Source organism: Oncorhynchus mykiss, chromosome 13, assembly GCF_057628025.1.
Source record: "Oncorhynchus mykiss isolate SJ-2025 chromosome 13, ASM5762802v1, whole genome shotgun sequence".
In the NCBI taxonomy this organism is placed as follows: domain Eukaryota; kingdom Metazoa; phylum Chordata; class Actinopteri; order Salmoniformes; family Salmonidae; genus Oncorhynchus; species Oncorhynchus mykiss.
In genome coordinates this window covers 74,588,222-74,613,870 of record NC_143034.1, presented here as the reverse complement: position 1 = coordinate 74,613,870, position 25,649 = coordinate 74,588,222, and the positions used below count along the sequence as shown (strand labels likewise).

At 43.8% G+C, this 25,649-nt stretch overlaps 1 protein-coding gene across 6 annotated transcripts in view; it reads right to left on the bottom strand.

Moving 5' to 3' along the window:
- Positions 1-13,674: 13,674 nt before the first annotated feature.
- LOC110487489 (NLR family CARD domain-containing protein 3) overlaps positions 13,675-25,649 on the bottom strand; it is a 36,153-nt gene continuing 24,178 nt past the window's right edge. For 4 of the 6 annotated variants that reach the window (XM_090197601.1, XM_090197600.1, XM_090197599.1 and 1 more), the window contains 6 exons: positions 21,125-21,345; positions 18,888-20,686; positions 18,416-18,589; positions 16,561-16,734; positions 16,354-16,400; positions 13,675-15,935 (listed from right to left, as the gene is read on the bottom strand). In XM_090197601.1, the coding sequence (XP_090053727.1) occupies positions 20,085-20,686; positions 21,125-21,345 (823 nt within the window). In that variant the 3' untranslated portion in view covers positions 13,675-15,935; positions 16,354-16,400; positions 16,561-16,734; positions 18,416-18,589; positions 18,888-20,084. Of the gene's footprint in view, positions 15,936-16,353; positions 16,401-16,560; positions 16,735-18,415; positions 18,590-18,851; positions 20,687-21,124; positions 21,346-25,649 lie in introns of those variants that run through there. The other 2 variants (XM_090197602.1, XM_090197597.1) reach the window with 2 other exon arrangements.

Genomic DNA, 25,649 nt, shown 5'->3' with positions numbered 1-25,649 from the left:
GGGGGATGGATAGGGGAGTGTGCAGTTTGGGGTTGTGAGGTGCTGATAACAATCACCCGCAGGGCATTTGTAACAGAGCTGTTTCCCAAAACCATCGTTATTAATTAAACCCTCATAATCTAACGCCTGCCTCAGACCACTCGTAGAACAGCTAAGTTAGATGCTTTTTTGCCCTTTCGCGTCACTTTACACACAGAAGATCTCCGTTAAACATTGGGGCGGCAGGGTAGCCTTGTAATTAGAGCGGTGGACTAGTAACCGAAAGTTCAAATCCCTGAGCTGACAAGGTACAAATCTGTCGTTCTGCCCCTGAACAAGGCAGTTAACCCACTGTTCCTAGGCCATCGTTGAAAATAAGAATTTGTTCTTAACTGACTTGCTGAGTTAAATATAAAAATTTAAAATAGAATCACATGGTTTATCCACCTGTCTGATATCTTCAGAACAAAGCTGCCAATGTCTTTGCAATTGATACAAACATAAAATATGCTTAAAATACAAACTGAGAACACTGCATTAAACAGTAGCTTAGCCTATTTCAAACATATTGAAAAAACATTTCATGTTCAATCAATTGAGTTCTGTTTTGAAAGCTACTGTCTGAATATGGACAAGTTCATGTAGGGCATGGGGAGAAACTCTCTTCAGCTGGTGTGACAGAATTCAGGTTGGGCATCAGGGTGAGGGCTACTGTGGTCATTGTCTCCATCCATTGGTCGAATACAGTAATGGAACCTGAACAATAGTTAGGGTTCATATTTCAACTGCAGTAGATATAATTGATTTAAAACCATTACTATAGAATAAACAACAGGTCTAACACAACTGGTTTGGACAATAGTGATGTAGTGAGCTTTTTCCATCAATGAACAAGAAGCACAAATGCCTCCAATGGCCAAACTATGACCCTTGACAAAAACATACTATAACCCTTCTGTAGGTTAGTAATGGTTTCTTTGCAGCAATTTGACCATGAAAGCCTGATTCACGTAGTCTCCTCTGAACAGTTGATGTTGAGATGCGTCTGTTACTTGAACTCTATGAAGCATTTATTTGGGCTACAATCTGAGGCTGGTAACTCTAATGAACTTATCCTCTGCAGCAGAGGTAACTCTGGGTCTTGCTTTCCTGTGGCGGTCCTCATGAGAGCCAGTTTCATCATAGCGCTTGACGGTTGTTGCGACTGCACTTGAAGAAATGTTCAATAGCCTAGTTAATCATTAGATTACTTTTAACACAGTATCTATGTTTTTCTCAGTCTGGCAGATACCCAGAACTACCATTCCTCCATGCAGATCTCTAGAGCAGGGATGTTTTGGGGCTGTTGCTAGGCAACACGGACTTTCAACTCCCTCCAAAAGATTTTCTATGGGGTTGAGATCTGGAAACTGGCTAGGCCACTCCAGGACCTTGAAATGCTTCTTACGAAGCCACTCCTTCGTTGCCCGGGCGGTGTGTTTGGGATCATTGTCATGCTGAAAGACCCAGCCACGTTTCATCTTCAATGCCCTTGCTGATGGAAGGAGGTTTTCACTCAAAATCTCACGATACATGGCCCCATTCATTCTTTCCTTTACACGGATCAGTCGTCCTGGTCCCTTTGCAGAAAAACAGCCCCAAAGCATGATGTTTCCACCCCCATGCTTCACAGTAGGTATGGTGTTCTTTGGATGCAACTCAGCATTCTTTGTCCTCCAAACACGACAAGTTGAGTTTTAACCAAAAAAGTTATATTTTGGTTTCATCTGACCATATGACATTCTCCCAATCTTCTTCTGGATCATCCAAATGCTCTCTAGCAAACTTCAGACGGGCCTGGACATGTACTGGCTTAAGCAGGGGGACACGTCTGGCACTGCAGGATTTGAGTCCCTGGCGGCGTAGTGTGTTGCTGGTGCTAGGCTTTGTTACTTTGGTCCCAGCTCTCTGCAGGTCATTCATTAGGTCCCCCCGTGTGGTTCTGGGATTTTTGCTCAGCATTCTTGTGATCATTTTGACCCCACAGGGTGAGATCTTGCGTGGAGCCCAAGATCGAGGGAAATTATCAGTGGTCTTGTATGTCTTCCATTTCCTAATAATTGCTCCCACAGTTGATTTCTTCAAACCAAGCTGCTTACCTATTGCAGATTACGTCTTCCCAGCCTGGTGCAGGTCTACAATTTTGTTTCTGGTGTCCTTTGACAGCTCTTTGGTCTTGGCCATAGTGGAGTTTGGAGTGTGACTGTTTGAGGTTGTGGACAGGTGTCTTTTATACTGATAACAAGTTCAAACAGGTGCCATTAATACAGGTAACGAGTGGAGGACAGAGGAGCCTCTTAAAGAAGAAGTTACAGGTCTGTGAGAGCCAGAATTCTTGCTTGTTTGTAGGTGACCAAATACTTATTTTCCACCATAATTTGCAAATAAATTCATTAAACATTTGATTTTTTTTCTAATTTTGTCTGTCATAGTTGAAGTGTACCTATGATGAAAATTACAGGCCTCTCATCTTTTTAAGTGGGAGAACTTGCACAATTGGTGGCTGACTAAATACTTTTTTGCCCCACTGTAGATATGTGTGTGTGTATGCTGGCAAAGGTGTGTGTGTGTGTGTGTGTGTGTGTGCTGGTGAGACAACCACATATAACACTCAAATGTACAGGATGCAAACATTTAATTCCAGCTATATAGTGTTTTGCAAAACAAAAATTCATCCACAAAGCTATGATTTAAATTCTTAGAACATTAATATTTTACAGACACATGCAGGTACTCATGTGAAATTATTTCTGACGAGAAATGACAAATTTGAAATATGTTTTAGAAATTAACTCTTTATAAGTTCTTAAACAACAATGTCATCTCACCTCTTAGCCTTTATGACATGTCCCCCAGAGAGACTCATTTTAGAGGCAGGAACCCCCTCCACTCTCTTCCCAGAGAGATTCATTATAGAGCTCTGACCCCTAAACAGAGATCCAACATGTTGGTTGTGGTTAACACAGTGACAAATAATAATTTAAGTTAAATTATTCTCTTTTATTAGTTGTCTCTTAGAAATAAAACATTTACTGACAGACACATCCAAACAGTCAGGTGATTTAATGCATCACATGAACATGTAGTGGTGACTGATACGTTTCACCTCTTCTCCATGTAGAGAAACTATTGATAATAACATCTCACTTTCTCTGTTAATCATTTCACTCATTCTAGTGTGTTGCTTTGTTCAACAGCTATGCTATTATTATACTATTACTACATTTAATTCACAATAATAATATTAAGAAAAGTGTTTTCAGTGGTTTAATACCAAATTACACAGGAAGCAGGAGATCTGGTAATTATGAAAACAACAAATGTTCTGATATTCTGTCAGATGATTTAGAACTATGATACATGAACATTTTTACAAATGGTAAAATAACAACGATATACGAATCCTGTAATACGAGATGTTTTTACATTTGACTTGCCTACGCCCAGTTAGCGCCATTTTGTATGATTGAACTGTCACGTAGCTGTCCCAGGTGAAATGGACTGTTAGGTCTGAGTGTTTAACTGTCATTCTCTAAACTAAGACAATATCATACATTTAATGTCCCTACACACTTTACAATAATCCCAGGGAAGATTCTTACCTTGTAGGCTGAATTCACAACCAGAACATGTCAAGTCATTGAGATATTTTCCGTTGTGCTGAGAGAGCACCTTCCTGATGACAAGTGTCTCTGTATCTATGTTCTAGGTACAGTTGATCTTTGGATGCAATAATATCTGGTCAAAGTCTAGTGACACAACGTCATACTATAGCATAAACATAACAGTAGTTTTGTCATGTTCTGACCTTAGTTCTTTTGTTATGTCTTTCTTTTAGTATGGTCAGGGCGTGAGTTGGGTGGGTTGTCTATGTTCCTTTTTCTATGTAGTATTTATGTGTTTGGCCTGGTACGGTTCTCAATCAGAGGCAGGAGTCGTTAGTTGTCTCTGATTGAGAATCATACTTAGGTAGCCTTTTCCCACTTGTGTTTCATGGGTGATTATATTTCCTGTTTCGTGTTGATCCAGCTTCAACAAATCTTCAACATATCTCTAACTTTAAACTAACTATACAATGTGGTCCATGCACGGTGCTAAGGGGGGCTACAGTACCGTCACAAATCTGCATAGCCCCAGTTAAGCCCCCTCAGCCATTTTAGTATTTTTTTCATTTTAAAATAATAAAATATGTAAAAGTCAATAACCAGCCTTTCTGTTCCCAATCCGATCCCTGGTGTGTGCTCATGCCGTGGGGTGGGAGTCTGGTGTGTGCTCATACCGTGGGGTGGGAGTCTGGTGTGTGCTCATGCCGTGGGGTGGGAGTCTGGTGTGTGCTCGTGCCGTGGGGCGGGAGTCTGGTGTGAGCTCGTGCCGTGGGAGTCTGGTGTGTGCTCGTGCCGTGGGGTGGGAGTCTGGTGTGTGCTCGTGCCGTGGGGGGGGGGGGGGGAGTCTGGTGTGTGCTCGTGCCGTGGGAGTCTGGTGTGTGCTCGTGCGGTGGGGTGGGAGTCTGGTGTGTGCTCGTGCGGTGGGGTGGGAGTCTGGTGTGTGCTCGTGCCGTGGGGCGGGAGTCTGGTGTGTGCTCGTGCCGTGGGGCGGGAGTCTGGTGTGTGCTCGTGCCGTGGGGCGGGAGTCTGGTGTGTGCTCGTGCCGTGGGGGCGGGAGTCTGGTGTGTGCTCGTGCCGTGGGGCGAGAGTCTGGTGTGTGCTCGTGCCGTGGGAGTCTGGTGTGTGCTCGTGCGGTGGGGTGGGAGTCTGGTGTGTGCTCGTGCCGTGGGGTGGGAGTCTGGTGTGTGCTCGTGCCGTGGGGTGGGAGTCTGGTGTGTGCTCGTGCCATGGGGTGGGAGTCTGGTGTGTGCTCGTGCCGTGGGGCGGGAGTCTGGTGTGTGCTCGTGCCGTCGGGTGGGAGTCTGGTGTGTGCTCGTGCCGTGGGAGTCTGGTGTGTGCTCGTGCCGTGGGACGGGAGTCTGGTGTGTGCTCGTGCCGTGGGGCGGGAGTCTGGTGTGTGCTCGTGCCGTGGGGCGGGAGTCTGGTGTGTGCTCGTGCCGTGGGAGTCTGGTGTGTGCTCGTGCGGTGGGGTGGGAGTCTGGTGTGTGCTCGTGCGGTGGGGTGGGAGTCTGGTGTGTGCTCGTGCCGTGGGGCGAGAGTCTGGTGTGTGCTCGTGCCGTGGGGCGGGAGTCTGGTGTGTGCTCGTGCCGTGGGGGCGGGAGTCTGGTGTGTGCTCGTGCCGTGGGGCGAGAGTCTGGTGTGTGCTCGTGCCGTGGGAGTCTGGTGTGTGCTCGTGCGGTGGGGTGGGAGTCTGGTGTGTGCTCGTGCCGTGGGGTGGGAGTCTGGTGTGTGCTCGTGCCGTGGGGTGGGAGTCTGGTGTGTGTTCGTGCCGTGGGGCGGGAGTCTGGTGTGTGCTCGTGCCGTGGGGCGGGAGTCTGGTGTGTGCTCGTGCCGTGGGGCGGGAGTCTGGTGTGTGCTCGTGCCGTGGGAGTCTGGTGTGTGCTCGTGCGGTGGGGTGGGAGTCTGGTGTGTGCTCGTGCCGTGGGGCGGGAGTCTGGTGTGTGCTCGTGCCGTGGGAGTCTGGTGTGTGCTCGTGCGGTGGGGTGGGAGTCTGGTGTGTGCTCGTGCGGTGGGGTGGGAGTCTGGTGTGTGCTCGTGCCGTGGGGCGAGAGTCTGGTGTGTGCTCGTGCCGTGGGGCGGGAGTCTGGTGTGTGCTCGTGCCATGGGGTGGGAGTCTGGTGTGTGCTCGTGCCGTGGGGCGGGAGTCTGGTGTGTGCTCGTGCCGTCGGGTGGGAGTCTGGTGTGTGCTCGTGCCGTGGGAGTCTGGTGTGTGCTCGTGCCGTGGGACGGGAGTCTGGTGTGTGCTCGTGCCGTGGGGCGGGAGTCTGGTGTGTGCTCGTGCCGTGGGGCGGGAGTCTGGTGTGTGCTCGTGCCGTGGGAGTCTGGTGTGTGCTCGTGCGGTGGGGTGGGAGTCTGGTGTGTGCTCGTGCAGTGGGGTGGGAGTCTGGTGTGTGCTCGTGCCGTGGGGCGAGAGTCTGGTGTGTGCTCGTGCCGTGGGGCGGGAGTCTGGTGTGTGCTCGTGCCGTGGGGGCGGGAGTCTGGTGTGTGCTCGTGCCGTGGGGCGAGAGTCTGGTGTGTGCTCGTGCCGTGGGAGTCTGGTGTGTGCTCGTGCGGTGGGGTGGGAGTCTGGTGTGTGCTCGTGCCGTGGGGTGGGAGTCTGGTGTGTGCTCGTGCCGTGGGGTGGGAGTCTGGTGTGTGCTCGTGCCGTGGGGTGGGAGTCTGGTGTGTGCTCGTGCCGTGGGGCGGGAGTCTGGTGTGTGCTCGTGCCGTCGGGTGGGAGTCTGGTGTGTGCTCGTGCCGTGGGAGTCTGGTGTGTGCTCGTGCCGTGGGACGGGAGTCTGGTGTGTGCTCGTGCCGTGGGGCGGGAGTCTGGTGTGTGCTTGTGCCGTGGGGCGGGAGTCTGGAGTGTGCTCGTGCCGTGGGGCTGGAGTCTGGTGTGAGCTCGTGCCGTGGGGCGGGAGTCTGGTGTGTGCTCGTGCCGTGGGGCGGGAGTCTGGTGTGTGCTCCTGCCGTGGGGCGAGAGTCTGGTGTGTGCTCGTGCCGTGGGGCGGGAGTCTGGTGTGTGCTCGTGCCGTGGGGCGGGAGTCTGGTGTGTGCTCGTGCCGTGGGGCGGGAGTCTGGTGTGTGCTCGTGCCGTGGGAGTCTGGTGTGTGCTCGTGCGGTGGGGTGGGAGTCTGGTGTGTGCTTGTGCGGTGGGGTGGGAGTCTGGTGTGTGCTCGTGCCGTTGGGTGGGAGTCTGGTGTGTGCTCGTGCCGTGGGGTGGGTGTCTGGTGTGTGCTTGTGCCGTGGGGTGGGAGTCTGGTGTGTGCTCGTGCCGTGGGGCGGGAGTCTGGTGTGTGCTCGTGCCGTCGGGTGGGAGTCTGGTGTGTGCTCGTGCCCTGGGAGTCTGGTGTGTGCTCGTGCCGTGGGACGGGAGTCTGGTGTGTGCTCGTGCCGTGGGGCGGGAGTCTGGTGTGTGCTTGTGCCGTGGGGCGGGAGTCTGGTGTGTGCTCGTGCCGTGGGGCTGGAGTCTGGTGTGAGCTCGTGCCGTGGGGCGGGAGTCTGGTGTGTGCTCGTGCCGTGGGGTGGGAGTCTGGTGTGTGCTCGTGCCGTGGGAGTCTGGTGTGTGCTCGTGCCGTGGGGCGGGAGTCTGGTGTGTGCTCGTGCCGTGGGGCGGGAGTCTGGTGTGTGCTCGTGCTGTGGGAGTCTGGTGTGTGCTCGTGCCGTGGGAGTCTGGTGTGTGCTCGTGCCGTGGGAGTCTGGTGTGTGCTCGCGCACGTTCGGCTACGTTATGTGAGCTAACTTCTAGCTAGCCCGTCGCCCATCTCGCCCTATTGCAATGGACCATTTTCTGATCAAGAGAAGAGTGAAATTGAAAATCCAGACCCAGAACCTGTCTCTGAGGGGGCCAAAGAAGAAGAGGGAGATAAGAAAGATGAGTCTGAGAGAGAAACTTGTGAGCCACGATTTAAGGGAGCACCAGAGCAGTTCGTCACCGCTAGCTGCAAGTATTTTTGCAATAGAAATATAATCACTAAGATTGTTTGTTTTTTATTTAGTTTTATTTAGTTTTACAAGTGTGTGCACAGCTAACAGGCTAAATGCATTGCACTTCTCATTATTAATGCAATTTCTGATGTTGTGATAGCCATTTCATACGAAACATTATTACCAATGCACAGTTGTGTGATTATGCATATGGAATAAATGCACTTGTTGTTGTTGTCTCATTTTGGATGTATTGTGTTGTTGTTGCTGAAAGACTTCATATGGGCGCTGTCCGGTGCTGACGTCTTTCACCTTTGCACGTGAAAGACGTTTTTGTCAATGCCTTGTGGTCCCTTGCATTAGGCTTATAAACTCAGCATAAAAAGAAACGTCACTTTTTCAGGACCCTGTCTTTCAAAAATAATTGTAGAAGGGAAATCCTGACACGATGAAGTCCCCATATAGTAAAGTTCAGTCCGAATCCCAATCAAGTGAAATAAATCCGTGAGTAAAGTGCATCAAATATTCTGAGTATAATATGTACAAAGTGAAATAACAATAATAATAATAATAATAAGTGGATCTTCTTTAAATTTTTAATGTTAGCTTTGACAGAAAAAAACAACCCCACAATAGTTTGTGTCCTGTGTTGGGTTTACTTTCGCCAGGCTACACATTTTGGTACCAGGAGTGGGGTTCTGATAGCTTTGTTAGAGTAGTAAAGTGCATAATTACGGTAGTGGTGAAAAGTGGAGAGAAAAGTGGAGAGTGCCAGAGAGATCTGACATGGGATGGTGTCAGGGTATCTGAGAACGGACAGTGAGGCCTGCCTGGAGTTGCCGTGGTACTTCTGTAACCAGACTGCCGGGATCCAGAGAACGCTGTGAATCATTGAAGATCACTGCAGACCATCGCAGAGGACCATCTGCCATCATCTCCATCAATCCAGAAACTTCCAGAGACTGTTTCTACTCTACGGTATATCCTTGAACCGAGTTTGTGTACAAACATTTCACAATGTCAGAGCCAGCAGGTGATGGTGATGACGTCGCTGGTGGTGAGGGCTGTAGTTGACTTACAGTCACAGATAGCAAAATAGCTAAATAGGAAACATGACGAAGCAATTGCAACTATTGCCGCTCTGGGTAATGGGATTGTTTTTAATACTGGTGGGTGAAGATGAATGAAGATCTGTGAAGTTATTTGGAAGTTATCTGTGAAGTTATTTGGATTCTGTGAAGTTATTTGGATTTTTTAAAATTATTTTTGAAAGACAGGGTCCTGAAAAAGTGACGTTAGTAGTACACTGTGCTAACATTAGCCTATACCGTACTACAGAAAATAACAGCTTTAACAGTTGTAAAACAGACATCTTACAGACAGAATAGTTCCTGTAGATTCAGACTCATCACCAGTCTGTTGTTATGTCTGGTGGGTTTCATAACCACGTCTGTATAACAATTCAATAATGATGAGACAGGAATCAGTTCAACCATTTATCTGGAACGTGATCATCTCAACACATACAAACTCCCATGATGCTCTGCAGCACAACCCCAATATACAACAAATACATACATAAATAAGTAAATGGACAGAAACAAAACTCATAGAGGAATTTAAATGTTCAGTTCTAGAAAGTAGGGCTATGGGATAGAGTCAGAAAGGTCATTATGTTTGATAGCTGGTTACAGAGGTGACATAACAAGCATAAGGTCCATTATAACACAGTGAAGTAGAGGTGGGAGCTGAAAGCAGACATGGACAGTGAGACAGTGTGAGGTCAGGGGTCAAACACTAGATCAGGACATGGTCGAAATGGCAGGGCTGGAAATAGACACCATAGCAAAGTCCTGTCCAGTAGGCTGTATGGGATTTCCTTTCATCAAAATCCAAAACATGAGGCATCTGTCAATAAAAAGTTACTTTGGAGCTTTAGTGAAAAGATGGAATGACGTAGTGTTACTACCATTTAGTGAAAGGATGGAATGACTTAGTGTTACTACCATTTAGTGAAAGGATGGAATGACTTAGTGTTACTACCATTTAGTGAAAGGATGGAATGACTTAGTGTTACTACCATTTAGTGAAAGGATGGAATGACTTAGTGTTACTACCATTTAGTGAAAGGATGGAATGACTTAGTGTTACTACCATTTAGTGAAAGGATGTAATGACTTTGTAGAAAAGGCCCATGGAGTTGGTGGAATACTCCTTTAATTCATTGCCATTTACTCAGCTGGGCCAGGGGCGCTCTAATTAGGTCAGGTGGAAATGTCAGACAGATCTCAACTCCATAAAAGGAGGAAATTGCCATCGCCTGATCTCGCTGCTTTCTCTTCCTTAACTCCATCTGATCCAGAAGTTCTGTGCGTCCATGAATCCACGTAAGTCCACCGACTATGTTACCTTTCATCTGAATTATCTGTGGCGATCGGGAGAGTGGGCCATTCAGTTATTGTTTATAGGCTTTACCGCGGAGCGCGGCTTGGAGCGCACGCTTCAAACATATTGTGTAATGTGAATTGTCAATGATCACGGCCCTACGGATCCTCATAGGCCAATTATGCAATCGATATGGTTCATATGTATTGAAATGAATTATATGTACACATGAAGACAATTGAAAGAGTGAAATGAGAAACGTCATTGTTTGCTAACTGATTGACTTTGATGGGTATTATAGATTGTATTCACTGTTCACAGAGATTCACTGTTTGTATTCTTTCATGATTTATGATAAATAGTTACGAGCCTAAATGACTCGCGGATGATTACTATTGACTTAATGAACTGAACTGTTGACCTCCCTAACTTGTGTTAATAATGAATGATATGATTTGATCTTTGATTATGAATCTGATTGGATACATGTTATTTGTTTCCTTTGTGATGCAGCACAGACTACTCAGTAAATATACCACTTTATGGTTAAAGGAATTCCTGCCTCAGTCTCATCCATTCCTCTGTCACCTGACACGTGACCACCTGTTCACCTTCACTGTCAGTCATCCTACCTGTCCAGCTACTCACACAGATTCCACTAATCTTTCAACTTAGTGTTACTACCATTTAGTGAAAGGATGGAATGACTTAGTGTTACTACCATTTAGTGAAAGGATGGAATGACTTAGTGTTACTACCATTTAGTGAAAGGATGGAATGACTTAGTGTTACTACCATTTAGTGAAAGGATGGAATGACTTAGTGTTACTACCATTTAGTGAAAGGATGGAATGACTTAGTGTTACTACCATTTAGTGAAAGGATGGAATGACTTAGTGTTACTACCATTTAGTGAAAGGATGGAATGACTTAGTGTTACTACCATTTAGTGAAAGGATGGAATGACTTAGTGTTACTACCATTTAGTGAAATGGTGGAATGACTTAGTGTTACTACCATTTAGTGAAAGGATGGAATGACTTAGTGTTACTACCATTTAGTGAAAGGATGGAATGACTTAGTGTTACTACCATTTAGTGAAAGGATGGAATGACTTAGTGTTACTACCATTTAGTGAAAGGATGGAATGACTTAGTGTTACTACCATTTAGTGAAAGGATGGAATGACTTAGTGTTACTACCATTTAGTGAAAGGATGGAATGACTTAGTGTTACTACCATTTAGTGAAATGGTGGAATGACTTAGTGTTACTACCATTTAGTGAAAGGATGGAATGACTTAGTGTTACTACCATTTAGTGAAAGGATGGAATGACTTAGTGTTACTACCATTTAGTGAAAGGATGGAATGACTTAGTGTTACTACCATTTAGTGAAAGGATGGAATGACTTAGTGTTACTACCATTTAGTGAAAGGATGGAATGACTTAGTGTTACTACCATTTAGTGAAATGGTGGAATGACTTAGTGTTACTACCATTTAGTGAAAGGATGGAATGACTTAGTGTTACTACCATTTAGTGAAAGGATGGAATGACTTAGTGTTACTACCATTTAGTGAAAGGATGGAATGACTTAGTGTTACTACCATTTAGTGAAAGGATGGAATGACTTAGTGTTACTACCATTTAGTGAAAGGATGGAATGACTTAGTGTTACTACCATTTAGTGAAAGGATCATCTACCATCATATCAAACATTAATAAGAAGTAGGAGCGTGGATCTGAAAACCAGTCAGTATCTGTTTGTTACAGGAATTCTAAATTCCTATATGTTTTGTAGCCAAAACCAAATTCACACTCTCTCTATTTCATAATCAGTTGTAAGTTTATCATTTTTGCATGAAATAGATAGACCAGTCTTAAAAGTCAGGTAACAGCGTTTAATTCAAGAGAGTACTGCCAAATACACATTTTACCACAGGTTATAAACTGAAAATGACGTCAGCGTTTCCTAAAATGTTCTATCTCTTCATGACACAGGTAGAGAGGCCCTATAGTTCTCAAGCCTTCCCTCCTCGCCTAAAGCCAAGGTCAGTCACTGTAAATCAGCATTCTAGACAGTTCATTCATTTGTACAAAGGAACAGACCGTCATTGTTACTAAACTCCTGACTATATTATATACAATTGGGAATGGGAGCAAGAGAGAATTCATTATGTACAGTACATAATAGCATTTGGACTAGTCAGTCCTGATTGAAATGTATACATAATTAGTCATCATTGATAAAAATTCCCTTAACACTGTTGTGACTATTTGCCTCATGCGGCGCTACACATCTCCTTCACATAGAGTTGATCAGGTTGTTGGTTGTGGCCTGTGGAATGTTGTCCCACTCCTCTTCAATGGCTGTGCAAAGATGCTCAAATCAAATCAAATGTTATTTGTCACATACACATGGTTAGCAGATGTTAATGCGAGTGTAGCGAAATGCTTGTGCTTCTAGTTCCGACAATGCAGTAATAACCAACAAGTAATCTAACTAACAATTCCAAAACTACTGTCTTGTACACAGTGTGAGGGGATAAAGAATATGTACATAAGGATATATGAATGAGTGATGGTACAGAGCAGCATAGGCAAGATACAGTAGATGGTATCGAGTACAGTATATACATATGAGATGAGTATGTAAACAAAGTGGCATAGTTAAAGTGGCTAGTGATACATGTATTACATAAGGATACAGTCGATGATATAGAGTACAGTATATATGTATGCATATGAGATGAATAATGTAGGGTAAGTAACATATAAGGTAGCATTGTTTAAAGTGGCTAGTGATATATTTACATTTCCCATCAATTCCCATTATTAAAGTGGCTGGAGTTGAGTCAGTGTCAGTGTGTTGGCAGCAGCCACTCAGTGTTAGTGGTGGCTGTTTAACAGTCTGATGGCCTTGAGATAGAAGCTGTTTTTCAGTCTCTCGGTCCCAGCTTTGATGCACCTGTACTGACCTCGCCTTCTGGATGATAGCGGGGTGAACAGGCAGTGGCTCGGGTGGTTGATGTCCTTGATGATCTTTATGGCCTTCCTGTGACATCGGGTGGTGTAGGTGTCCTGGAGGGCAGGTAGTTTGCCCCCGGTGATGCGTTGTGCAGACCTCACTACTACCCTCTGGAGAGCCTTACGGTTGAGGGCGGAGCAGTTGCCGTACCAGGCGGTGATACAGCCCGCCAGGATGCTCTCGATTGTGCATCTGTAGAAGTTTGTGAGTGCTTTTGGTGACAAGCTGAATTTCTTCAGCCTCCTGAGGTTGAGGCGCTGCTGCGCCTTCTTCACGATGCTGTCTGTGTGGGTGGACCAATTCAGTTTGTCTGATGTGTATGCCGAGGAATTTAAAACTTGCTACCCTCTCCACTACTGTTCCATCGATGTGGATAGGGGGGTGTTGGAACGCACTGTCGTACACTTATATCCAGAGCATCCCAAACATGCTCAATGGGTGACATCTCTGGAAGGTACTCAGGTCATGGAAGGCCTTCTTTTTTTGTTTAGCTTCCAGGAATTTTGTACAGATCAGTGACCTCAAACAGCCTGTGCATTATCATGCTGAAACATGAGTTGATGGCAGCAGTTGAATGACATGACAATGGGATCTCATCTCGGTATGTCTGTGCATTCAAATTACCATCAATAAAATGCACTTGTGTTGATTATGCTGGTCCATACCATAACCTCATCGGCCCCATGTTCAGTGTTCATTGACATTAGAAAACAGCCCACATGACACCATACAAGTGATCAGCTTTTTTTTTATTATTATTTTTTTTTACAAAACTGCAAATTTTAGAGAGACCTTTGTCATGATCAAGCTGAGAAGGGGAAGCACCTTCTATGTTGCTATGGAGACAATCTGCATCTCGGGCATTTCTTAGCCTTGCCCGAGGTTCTCAGTTATGTAGAACACAAGAAAAATAATAACATTTAAACACAATCAACTAAAACCTTATAAATCCTTATAACATCATTCTCAATATGATACCTAAACACATGGCTCTCTCACAACTATTCTGTTATAAGTGAAAAACCTGTTAGAGGATTAAGGGCATGGTCCGTGGACTCTTGTAACCGGAAAACCCTATGTCACATACATGTATTCAGAAGGTTTAACATCATTTATCATTCAGCAACTGTTACATTGAGTACATGGTTATATATACCTTTAACATTGAGTACATTATTATGTTCTGTTATACTATGTGTATCCTTTAACCACATTCCTTATCCCAACATAAGGGACAGTCACCCCTTTGACACATAGCATAGAAAGGTGGGTCAGCATGATGAAAATGTCCATCTCTTTCTTTCCATCTCTATGAGCACCACTTACCCTCTTTTAGGGCCTCGTTGGTGCCAATGTGCTTCGATAATCAGTTGAAACCTGTGATCAGGATTAGGATCCTCATTATCCTTAACATATATCCAGTTCCTGGACTACGTCAGGAAGTTCACCATCTATTTCAGTCTCTAACAATTGTTGTTGTTCTTGATAGGAACGACAAGCCCATCCTCCCCCTGGAGCTACTCCTGCATAGGCTTTCAGGATGTCCAAATGGACAGTCCAAAGATCCTCCTTTAGCATTACATGGTTTTGTTGTTGGTGTATTGTCCTGGAGCTCCAGGGACAGGGTACACCTCCACAGGTGGGTTGGTAATGAATGTCTCTGTACATTCATCGGTTTTAGATTACTATATTGATTCTGCTTATGTAGGAAAACAATTCATGATCATGGGGATTTTCCAGTATCTAGACTGTTCTCCCAGAAGTAGTGAGCAGAATCAACATAGGGTTAATTAATAGACATGTGTAAGCAGAATAAAGGCTGAGTTGAATGAACAGAGCTGGATCAACATGGAGTTATTCACTAGACATGTAAAAACAGAACGTAAGCAGAATCCATGGGAGTGTACAAGGCTGTGTTAAAGAGAAGCCATGTAATGTGTGTGTCCGTTATAGGCCTGAGGGAAGTCCTTACCTGGTCCTGTGACTAGTATTAAGGCATGTAATTGTATATAATTGTATATGTCTGTGCCATTACAGGCTTAGGGAACGCCATTATGTAATCCTATGAGTATCATTAGACCTGCATTGTGTGTGTGTCTGTATGTCTTGTATCATTTCTATGGATACACCACCAACAGAATCTGTAAACAAGCAAGAATTGAGAAAGAAAGAGAATGGTGGCAAGAGACCAAGGGGTGTTAATCATCTACATAGAGGGGAGTGACCATGTGTGTTATCTGAAAATGGAAACCTAGAAAGCTCGTCTGTGACGAGAAGGCAGTTCTTCCATGGAATTGCTCGGCTTTGTTACTTTTTTGTAATAAAGTCTATTTCAATTCACACGCTCCGGTATCTGAGAAATATTTGATTCAGTATTTCCACGACACTTACCACTCTGAGATGCATTACACATGTACTGGAAAAGTACTGGAAAATCTCCAGTGTGTGTCAGAGTTACCATGGTTATTATTTACATGGTCACTGAGGAGTCACAACAAACCCTAAACCCTGGATAGAGGGGCTCAGTGAATGTGGTGTAGAATGTGTGCAGGTGGGTCAGTGTGTCAGAGGAGACTCTGTAGAAGGACAGAGTGCCGGCTGGCCAGTCCAGATACACTCCTACTCTGTGGGAGCTGGAGGAGGAGATGTCTATGGTAGTGGGATTATCATTGTGCCAGGCATAGTACCTGTTGTCAGAACAGAACAGACTCCAGGACTTGTCATTTAATCCAATCACACAGTCCTTACCCCCTCTCCTGCTGATTCCTTTATATGTCACTCCTATTCCAGACCGTCTCCCACTCCACTCTACCTCCCAGTAACAGCGCCCAGTCAGACCCTCTCTACAGAGCACCTGCTTCCAGCCATCAAATCTCTCTGGGTGATCAGGATACGGCTGCTCCTCTGTCCTCCATGTCACCTTTCTGTTCTCCTCAGACAGAGAGAGGAGTCTGTTTACTGTGTTTGGGTCCAGTGTGAGATCACAGGCATCTGATGGATGAAACCAGAAACAATATTATAAATCATCATCATTCACATTAGAATGTTAACTTACTTTTCACTAATTCATTTAATATAGATGTTTCTAGGTATCAAAAGGAGAAGTTAAGGTAACGTGAGACTTGTTGAATGATCATATGTTATACTGTATAGTAAAATACAATACACTTATTCCCATTAATCACACACACACACATATTCATGAACACACACACATTTCTAGCGTAACACGCCATACACATAGTCAAAGCAACTCTTTCTAAACTTTGGTGTCCCTGATTTCTGCTTCTGTAGAACTACAGCTGATATTTAATATGACCAAGTAAGTAATGATGGTGGTCTTTGACTTTGACTTAAGTTGAATTAAGACTTATTCTTAGTCATATTCTTCACAGCAGTCAACACTCACATTTTCTAAGGCCAGGTTTCATTGTGTACTCTCCACCATGATCCACACTGCAGCGGTAAGCAGAAGAACAGACAGTCATTGAGGGATACACACAGCACTCACACACAGCATATAACTTTGTCCAAGTGGTGGTAAGAATGTTTGTTTTAACTAGCCTGATAACTCAAATATGTCTTATATGAACATTGACATAAACCCTCTACATACTTGAGTTTCTCCAGCCTGCAGTGTGGATCCTCCAGTCCAGCAGAGAGCAGTCTGACTCCTGAGTCTCCTGGGTGATTGTAGCTCAGGTCCAGCTCTCTCAGGTGTGAGGGGTTTGACCTCAGAGCTGAGACCAGAGAAGAACAGCCTTCCTCTGTGACTAGACAGCCTGACAGCCTGCAAAGAGTCAAATCATATTAAAACCACACTGCTATTCTTTGGTGGTGAAAATAGTGGCAGTATATTTTTTTCAACATATTCAGATATCAGTGTCCTGAAACATTCCATATTTATTTCTAAATTAATGTATCATGATTAGAAATGACAAATTATTAAAGTATTGCTCGTAGAGAAAAATATAATGTACAAATATTATAGTAGACTGACCAGAACAGTTTAAAAGCAGTATCAGTCAAAAGACAGACAGTGAGGTATCAGATTTAGATTGTACTGAGTACACAGTCCACACCATATATATATATTGACAGTGCAGTTAACATTTTAAAATTTGTCTCTGTAGTCCAGCATTTTGGATTTGAGGTGATAGTATATAATGTCACCTTATATTTGAGGGTATTTTCAAACATATCTCTTTTCAGTTTTCAAAATGAAAGCACTTTATGTATCTAGTCCCCACACGTCATTAGTATTCTGACCAATTCACTTAAAGTGTATTAAAGTAGTCAAAAGTTTAGTATTTGGTCGAAAACTAATTGGTTGCATTTAACGTTTGTTTTGCTTGTCTTTTGAGTTATGTTTTGCCCAATAGTAACTGAATGGTGGATGATGACTGGATTCATCTTCTGTCTAAGTGAGTAGATAACATGTTTCTAAACACTACTAATTTAATCATCGCATGTGTCTGTGTGTGTGCCTCCAGTATGTGTGTTCATTGAGTGATACAGGAATCCTGACCTCAGAGTCTCCAGTTAAACACTGGTAAACACATATGATGTGGACTATGTGTCTGGTAAACACATATGATGTGGACTATGTGTCTGGTAAACACATATGATGTGGACTATGTGTCTGGTAAACACATATGATGTGGACTATGTGTCTGGTAAACACACATGATGTGGACTATGTGTCTGGTAAACACATGATGTGGACTATGTGTCTGGTAAACACATATGATGTGGACTATGTGCCTGGTAAACACATATGATGTGGACTATGTGTGCCTGGTAAACACATATGATGTGGACTATGTGTGCCTGGTAAACACATATGATGTGGACTATGTGTGTCTGGTAAACACATATGATGTGGACTATGTGTGTCTGGTAAACACATATGATGTGGACTATGTGTGTCTGGTAAACACATATGATGTGGACTATGTGTGTCTGGTAAACACATATGATGTGGACTATGTGTGTCTGGTAAACACATATGATGTGGACTATGTGTGCCTGGTAAACACATGTGGTGTGGACTATGTGTGTCTGGTAAACACATATGGTGTGGACTATGTGTGTCTGGTAAACACATATGATGTGGACTATGTGTCTGGTAAACACATATGATGTGGACTATGTGTCTGGTAAACACATATGATGTGGACTATGTGTGTCTGGTAAACACATATGATGTGGACTATGTGTCTGGTAAACACATATGATGTGGACTATGTGTCTGGTAAACACATATATGTGGACTATGTGTCTGGTAAACACATATGATGTGGACTATGTGCCTGGTAAACACATGATGTGGACTATGTGTACCTGGTAAACACATATGATGTGGACTATGTGCCTGGTAAACACATATGATGTGGACTATGTGTGTCTGGTAAACACAGGTGGATCTGGTGAACAGTTATCACTTGTTGACCAACTACAGGAACACTGACCTCAGAGTCTCCAGTTTACAGTTGGGATTCCCCAGTCCAGCAGAGAGCAGCTTCACTCCTGAATCCTTCAGGTCATTGTTGCTCAGATCCAGCTCTCTCAGGTGTGAGGGGTTTGAGATGAGAACTGAGAGCAACACTTCACAGGATGTGTCTGTGAGTTTACAGCCAGTGAGTCTGCCAACAGAGTAAATACAATGACAGACAGGTTGTATTAAAATGTTACGCTTAGCTTTCCCTGCTCACACTGTTTGCCGTGATGAGTAATGTGTACGCCGTGCATACATGGCTCAGTGCTACAACTGTTTCTGATCAGTTTGTATTATAGTTTAAGAGTTTTCAGCTGATGAAAATACTGTTGTTCCTACGTACAGTAAAGTTTGGTCACATGAGTACTTACAGAGCCAGTCAGCCAATGAAAATACTGCTGTTCCTACAATTTATTTTGGTGTGCTTTATTTACATGAATACTTACAGAGCTTTCCTGCAGCCTCTAACAGCTGGGAGCAGTCTCCTACGACCCTCCTCTGACGTCTTGTATTCCTTCAGGTCAAACACATCCAGAACCACCTCTGATATCTGCAGCGTGTAGGCCAGCGCTGAACAGTGAGCAAGGGAGAGGTTTTTGGATCTGTCCTCTGACGTCAAATACTCACGGATTTCCTCCTGTACTGACTGGTCTTTCATCTCTATCAGACAGTGAAAGAGATTGATGCACCTCTCAGGGGAGATGTTCTTCCTCTGCATCACCTTAAGGGATCGGATCGTTTTCTTGACGCACTCTGGAGTGCTTTCTGTCTGTGTCACCAGACCTCGTAGGAGTTTCTGATTGGACTCCAGTGACATGCCATGAAGGAAGCAGACAAAAAGGTCCAGGTGTCCATTCTTACTCTCCAAGGCTTTATCCACAGCACTCTTCAGCAGCTCATGCAAGGTTAGCTCTTCAGACGCAGCTCTAGACTTTCTCTTGAGGAAGGGCTTCAGTGCATCCATGTTCTTGGTTGTGTAACAATGGTATATGTAGACAGCCGAGAGAAACTCCTGAATGCTCAGATGAACAAAGCAGTACACCACTCTCTGAAAGAACACAGACTCCTCTTTAAAGATTTGTGTGCACAATCCTGAGTACACTGAGGCTTCTTTGACATCAATGCCACACTCTTTCAGGTCTTCTTCATAGAACATGAGATTACCCTTCTCCAGATGTTCAAACGCCAGCTTCCCCAGCTTCAGAAGAATGTCCTTATCTGACTCCATGAGCTCCTCTTGATCCATCTCATCTCTTCCATGATACTTCTGGTTCTTCAGGCTGGTCTGAATGAGCAGGAAGTGTATGGACATCTCAGTCAGAGTCGTGGGCATCTCTCTGCTCTTGTCTGTACTCAACATGTGTTCAAGGACTGTTGCAGAAATCCAACAGAAGACTGGAATGTGGCACATGATGTGGAGGCTCCTTGATGTCTTTATGTGTGAGATGATTCTGCTGGCCAGGTCCTCATCACTGAATCTCTTCCTGAAGTACTCCTCCTTCTGTAGGTCATTAAACCCTCGTACCTCTGTCACCTGGTCAACACACCCCGAAGAAATCTGATTGGCTGCTGCAGGTCGAGTAGTTATCCAAAGGAGAGCAGAGGGAAGCAGATTCCCCTTGATCAGGTTTGTCAACAGAACATCAACAGACGATGTCTGTGACATCAGACACCTTTTCGTTGTGCTGGAAATCCAATGGAAATCTGCTTTCATCCAAACCATCCAAGATGAACATAGATTTACAGGCAGTGAGTTTCTTTGCATTGCCTATGTCTAGTTCTGTGTGGAAATAATTTAGAAGTCCAAGCAGACTGTACTGGAGATCTTTGATCACGTTCAGCTCCCGAAAAGGAAGCACAAATATGATATCCACATCTTGATTTGCCTTCCCTTCAGCCCAGTCTAGGATGAACTTCTGCACAGAGACAGTTTTTCCGATGCCAGCGATGCCCTTCGTCAGCACAGTTCTGATGCTTCTCTCCTGGCCAGGTAAGAGTTTAAAGATGTCATTGCAGTGGATTGCTGTGTCATGTGAGGTTGGTGTCTTGGATGCTGTCTCAAGCTGCCACACCTCATGTTCATTGTTAACCCCTTCACTCTCTCCTTCTGTGATGTAGAGCTCTGTGTAAATCCTGTTGAGCGAAGTTTGATTCCCTGATTTTACCATGCCTTCTTTCACACATTCATACCTCCTTGTCAGACTGTCTTTGTGGTTTACTATGGCTCTCTGTAGGCTGTCATCCACTACAAGGGAAGTGTAAAAGGATGTGTATCAGACATTCGTTAACAGGATGAAAAGTGGTCGTTCCACAACTACAGTAAATAAAGGGGCTGGATTCAATCCGTGCAGAGGATGATCGGCAGCTCGAGTTAAATTTAAAGGCAATGTTCCAGCGATCGCGAAGACTTTGTTCAATACGGATTTGCGAAAATGCATGTCAGCTGAATTGGAAATGACATTTAAAATGTACACGCTGATCTGCCGCGATACGGATTGAATCAAGCCCCCAGACTTACTGTCAGCAATTGTGTCTGATACAATTATATTTATTCATTTATATTATTTGATGAAAAGTGGGCCTTCCACAACAACAGTAACTTATATTATCTCATATTATTGTAGTTAACTACTGTAAATCATATTGAGGTATTGACTCAGCACATGTCAACAAGTGGTCTTACTATTTTCAGAGCCTCTTGCATCATTGGGTTCACTCAGGTGCACAGGAAGTGTTCTGGATTTCTTTCTACACTGAGGACAGTCATAGTCTCCTGAAGGAGCAGGTTTCTCCCAGTATCTGGTGATGCACTGTCTGCAGAACCTGTGTCCACAGGTGATAGAGACTAGATCCCTCTGCACCTGGTGACACACTGCACAACTGGACTGATCCTCTGGCAGAGAGCTGAAAGAACATTATTAAAACATAAAGACATTGTCATTCTTCACGGCTATTTCTCAAATATTGTAGATATTAATACCGAACCTCTGGCAGAGTAGACCATCCACTACAGAGATAAAGGAGAGAGGGAGATACTGATCCTCTAACAGAGTAGACCATCTACTACAGAGATAAAGGAGAGAGAGAGATACTGATCCTCTAACAGAGTAGATCATCCACTACATAGATAAAGGAGAGATACTGATCCTCTAACAGAGTAGACAATCTACTACAGAGATACAAGAGTAATTGCTGTAATAAACTGTTACAACAAACTACACATTGCAAAAAAATACAAAATATATGACATCTTGAAGATTCTTCCCTTCACTAATGATATCATACATTCTGACTAGTGACTGATCTTGGGTCAAAGGTAATTGATCCAACACCACTGAAATTGACAGCATGATCCATGGAGAAGTCACTGTTCATAGACAGACAGCTGGGAACAGTATACTCTGTTCATAGACAGACAACTGGGAACAGTGTACTCTGTTCATAGACAGACAGCTGGGAACAGTATACTCTGTTCATAGACAGACAACTGGGAACAGTGTACTCTGTTCATAGACAGACAGCTGGGAACAGTGTACTCTGTCCATAGACAGACAGCTGGGAACAGTATACTCTGTTCATAGACAGACAACTGGGAACAGTATACTCTGTCCATAGACAGACAACTGGGAACAGTGTACTCTGTTCATAGACAGACAGCTGGGAACAGTGTACTCTGTCCATAGACAGACAGCTGGGAACAGTATACTCTGTTCATAGACAGACAACTGGGAACAGTGTACTCTGTCCATAGACAGACAGCTGGGAACAGTGTACTCTGTCCATAGACAGACAGCTGGGAACAGTGTACTCTGTCCATAGACAGACAGCTGGGAACAGTGTACTCTGTCCATAGACAGACAGCTGGGAACAGTATACTCTGTTCATAGACAGACAGCTGGGAACAGTGTACTCTGTCCATAGACAGACAGCTGGGAACAGTGTACTCTGTCCATAGACAGACAGCTGGGAACAGTGTACTCTGTCCATAGACAGACAGCTGGGAACAGTGTACTCTGTCCATAGACAGACAGCTGGGAACAGTATACTCTGTTCATAGACAGACAGCTGGGAACAGTGTACTCTGTCCATAGACAGACAGCTGGGAACAGTGTACTCTGTCCATAGACAGACAGCTGGGAACAGTATACTCTGTTCATAGACAGACAGCTGGGAACAGTGTACTCTGTTCATAGACAGACAACTGGGAACAGTGTACTCTGTTCATAGACAGACAGCTGGGAACAGTGTACTCTGTTCATAGACAGACAGCTGGGAACAGTATACTCTGCTCTCTGAGTGTGTGATAGAATAATGTATATGTTGAAAGATAATGATAACATAATTCCACTCTGAAACCTTGTAACTGTATGAAATTGATTAGAATTATAAAATTATAATCTGATGTGTGTAGTTTTAGTCGGAATTAGGTTAAACAATCCCTCTGTATGGTGGAAAAACACAGACTGTCTGAGCGAGGCATAGCTCAGGATTTGAACTTGTTGTGTGTGTGTGCCTTAGAAAAAAAACGAGAACAGTTAAACTGTGTTTGGACCGACCTGGCTAGGCCTCTGAGGAACCTATGATAGCATAGGGAGTACTTCTCAAGGTTTCCCTAATCTCGGGGGAATGGAACTGTCTGCTGGGTAGTGATACACAGTGGTGAGAACTACGGAGAAGGATAAAACTCACCTACTGTTTGTGTGGAAGTATGTGTGTAGGATATATACTGTTTGTGTGTATGCATGTGTGTAGGATATATACTGTTTGTGTGGAAGTATGTGTGTAGGATATATACTGTTTGTGTGTATGCATGTGTGTAGGATATATACTGTTTGTGTGGAAGTATGTGTGTAGGATATATACTGTTTGTGTGTATGTATGTGTGTAGGATATCTACTGTTTGTGTGTATGTATGTGTGTAGGATATCTACTGTTTGTGTGGAAGTATGTGTGTAGGATACCTACTGTTTGTGTGTATGTATGTGCGTAGGATATATACTGTTTGTGTGTATGTATGTGCGTAGGATACCTACTGTTTGTGTGGAAGTATGTGCGTAGGATAACTCCTTCCTTCAGTCACTACAGATATAGATGGATATCTCCTTCTGTCACTAGATATAGATGGATAACTCCTTCCTTCAGTCACTAGATATAGATGGATAACTCCTTCCTTCAGTCACTAGATATAGATGGATAACTCCTTCCTTCAGTCACTAGATATAGATGGATAACTCCTTCCTTCTGTCACTAGATATAGATGGATAACTCCTTTCTGTCACTATAGATATAGATGGATAACTCCTTCCTTCTGTCACTAGATATAGATGGATAACTCCTTTCTGTCACTATAGATATAGATGGATAACTCCTTCCTTCTATCACTAGATATAGATGGATAACTCCTTCCTTCAGTCACTAGATATAGATGGATAACTCCTTCCTTCAGTCACTAGATATAGATGGATAACTCCTTCCTTCAGTCACTAGATATAGATGGATAACTCCTTCCTTCAGTCACTAGATATAGATGGATAACTCCTTCCTTCAGTCACTAGATATAGATGGATAACTCCTTCCTGCTGTCACTAGATATAGATGGATAACTCCTTTCTGTCACTATAGATATAGATGGATAACTCCTTCCTGCTGTCACTAGATATAGATGGATAACTCCTTCCTTCAGTCACTAGATATAGATGGATAACTCCCTTCTGTCACTAGATATAGATGGATAACTCCTTTCTGTCACTATAGATATAGATGGATAACTCCTTCCTTCTATCACTAGATATAGATGGATAACTCCTTCCTTCAGTCACTAGATATAGATGGATAACTCCTTCCTTCAGTCACTAGATATAGATGGATAACTCCTTCCTTCAGTCACTAGATATAGATGGATAACTCCTTCCTTCTGTCACTAGATATAGATGGATAACTCCTTTCTGTCACTATAGATATAGATGGATAACTCCTTCCTGCTGTCACTAGATATAGATGGATAACTCCTTTCTGTCACTATAGATATAGATGGATAACTCCTTCCTTCTGTCACTAGATATAGATGGATAACTCCTTTCTGTCACTATAGATATAGATGGATAACTCCTTCCTTCTGTCACTAGATATAGATGGATAACTCCTTTCTGTCACTATAGATATAGATGGATAACTCCTTCCTGCTGTCACTAGATATAGATGGATAACTCCTTCCTTCAGTCACTAGATATAGATGGATAACTCCTTCCTTCAGTCACTAGATATAGATGGATAACTCCTTCCTTCTGTCACTAGATATAGATGGATAACTCCTTTCTGTCACTATAGATATAGATGGATAACTCCTTCCTTCTATCACTAGATATAGATGGATAACTCCTTCCTTCAGTCACTAGATATAGATGGATAACTCCTTCCTTCTGTCACTAGATATAGATGGATAACTCCTTCCTTCAGTCACTAGATATAGATGGATAACTCCTTCCTGCTGTCACTAGATATAGATGGATAACTCCTTTCTGTCACTATAGATATAGATGGATAACTCCTTCCTGCTGTCACTAGATATAGATGGATAACTCCTTCCTTCAGTCACTAGATATAGACGGATAACTCCTTCCTTCAGTCACTAGATATAGATGGATAACTCCTTCCTTCTGTCACTAGATATAGATGGATAACTCCTTTCTGTCACTATAGATATAGATGGATAACTCCTTCCTTCTATCACTAGATATAGATGGATAACTCCTTCCTTCAGTCACTAGATATAGATGGATAACTCCTTCCTTCAGTCACTAGATATAGATGGATAACTCCTTCCTTCAGTCACTAGATATAGATGGATAACTCCTTCCTTCAGTCACTAGATATAGATGGATAACTCCTTCCTGCTGTCACTAGATATAGATGGATAACTCCTTTCTGTCACTATAGATATAGATGGATAACTCCTTCCTGCTGTCACTAGATATAGATGGATAACTCCTTCCTTCAGTCACTAGATATAGATGGATAACTCCCTTCTGTCACTAGATATAGATGGATAACTCCTTTCTGTCACTATAGATATAGATGGATAACTCCTTCCTTCTATCACTAGATATAGATGGATAACTCCTTCCTTCAGTCACTAGATATAGATGGATAACTCCTTCCTTCAGTCACTAGATATAGATGGATAACTCCTTCCTTCAGTCACTAGATAT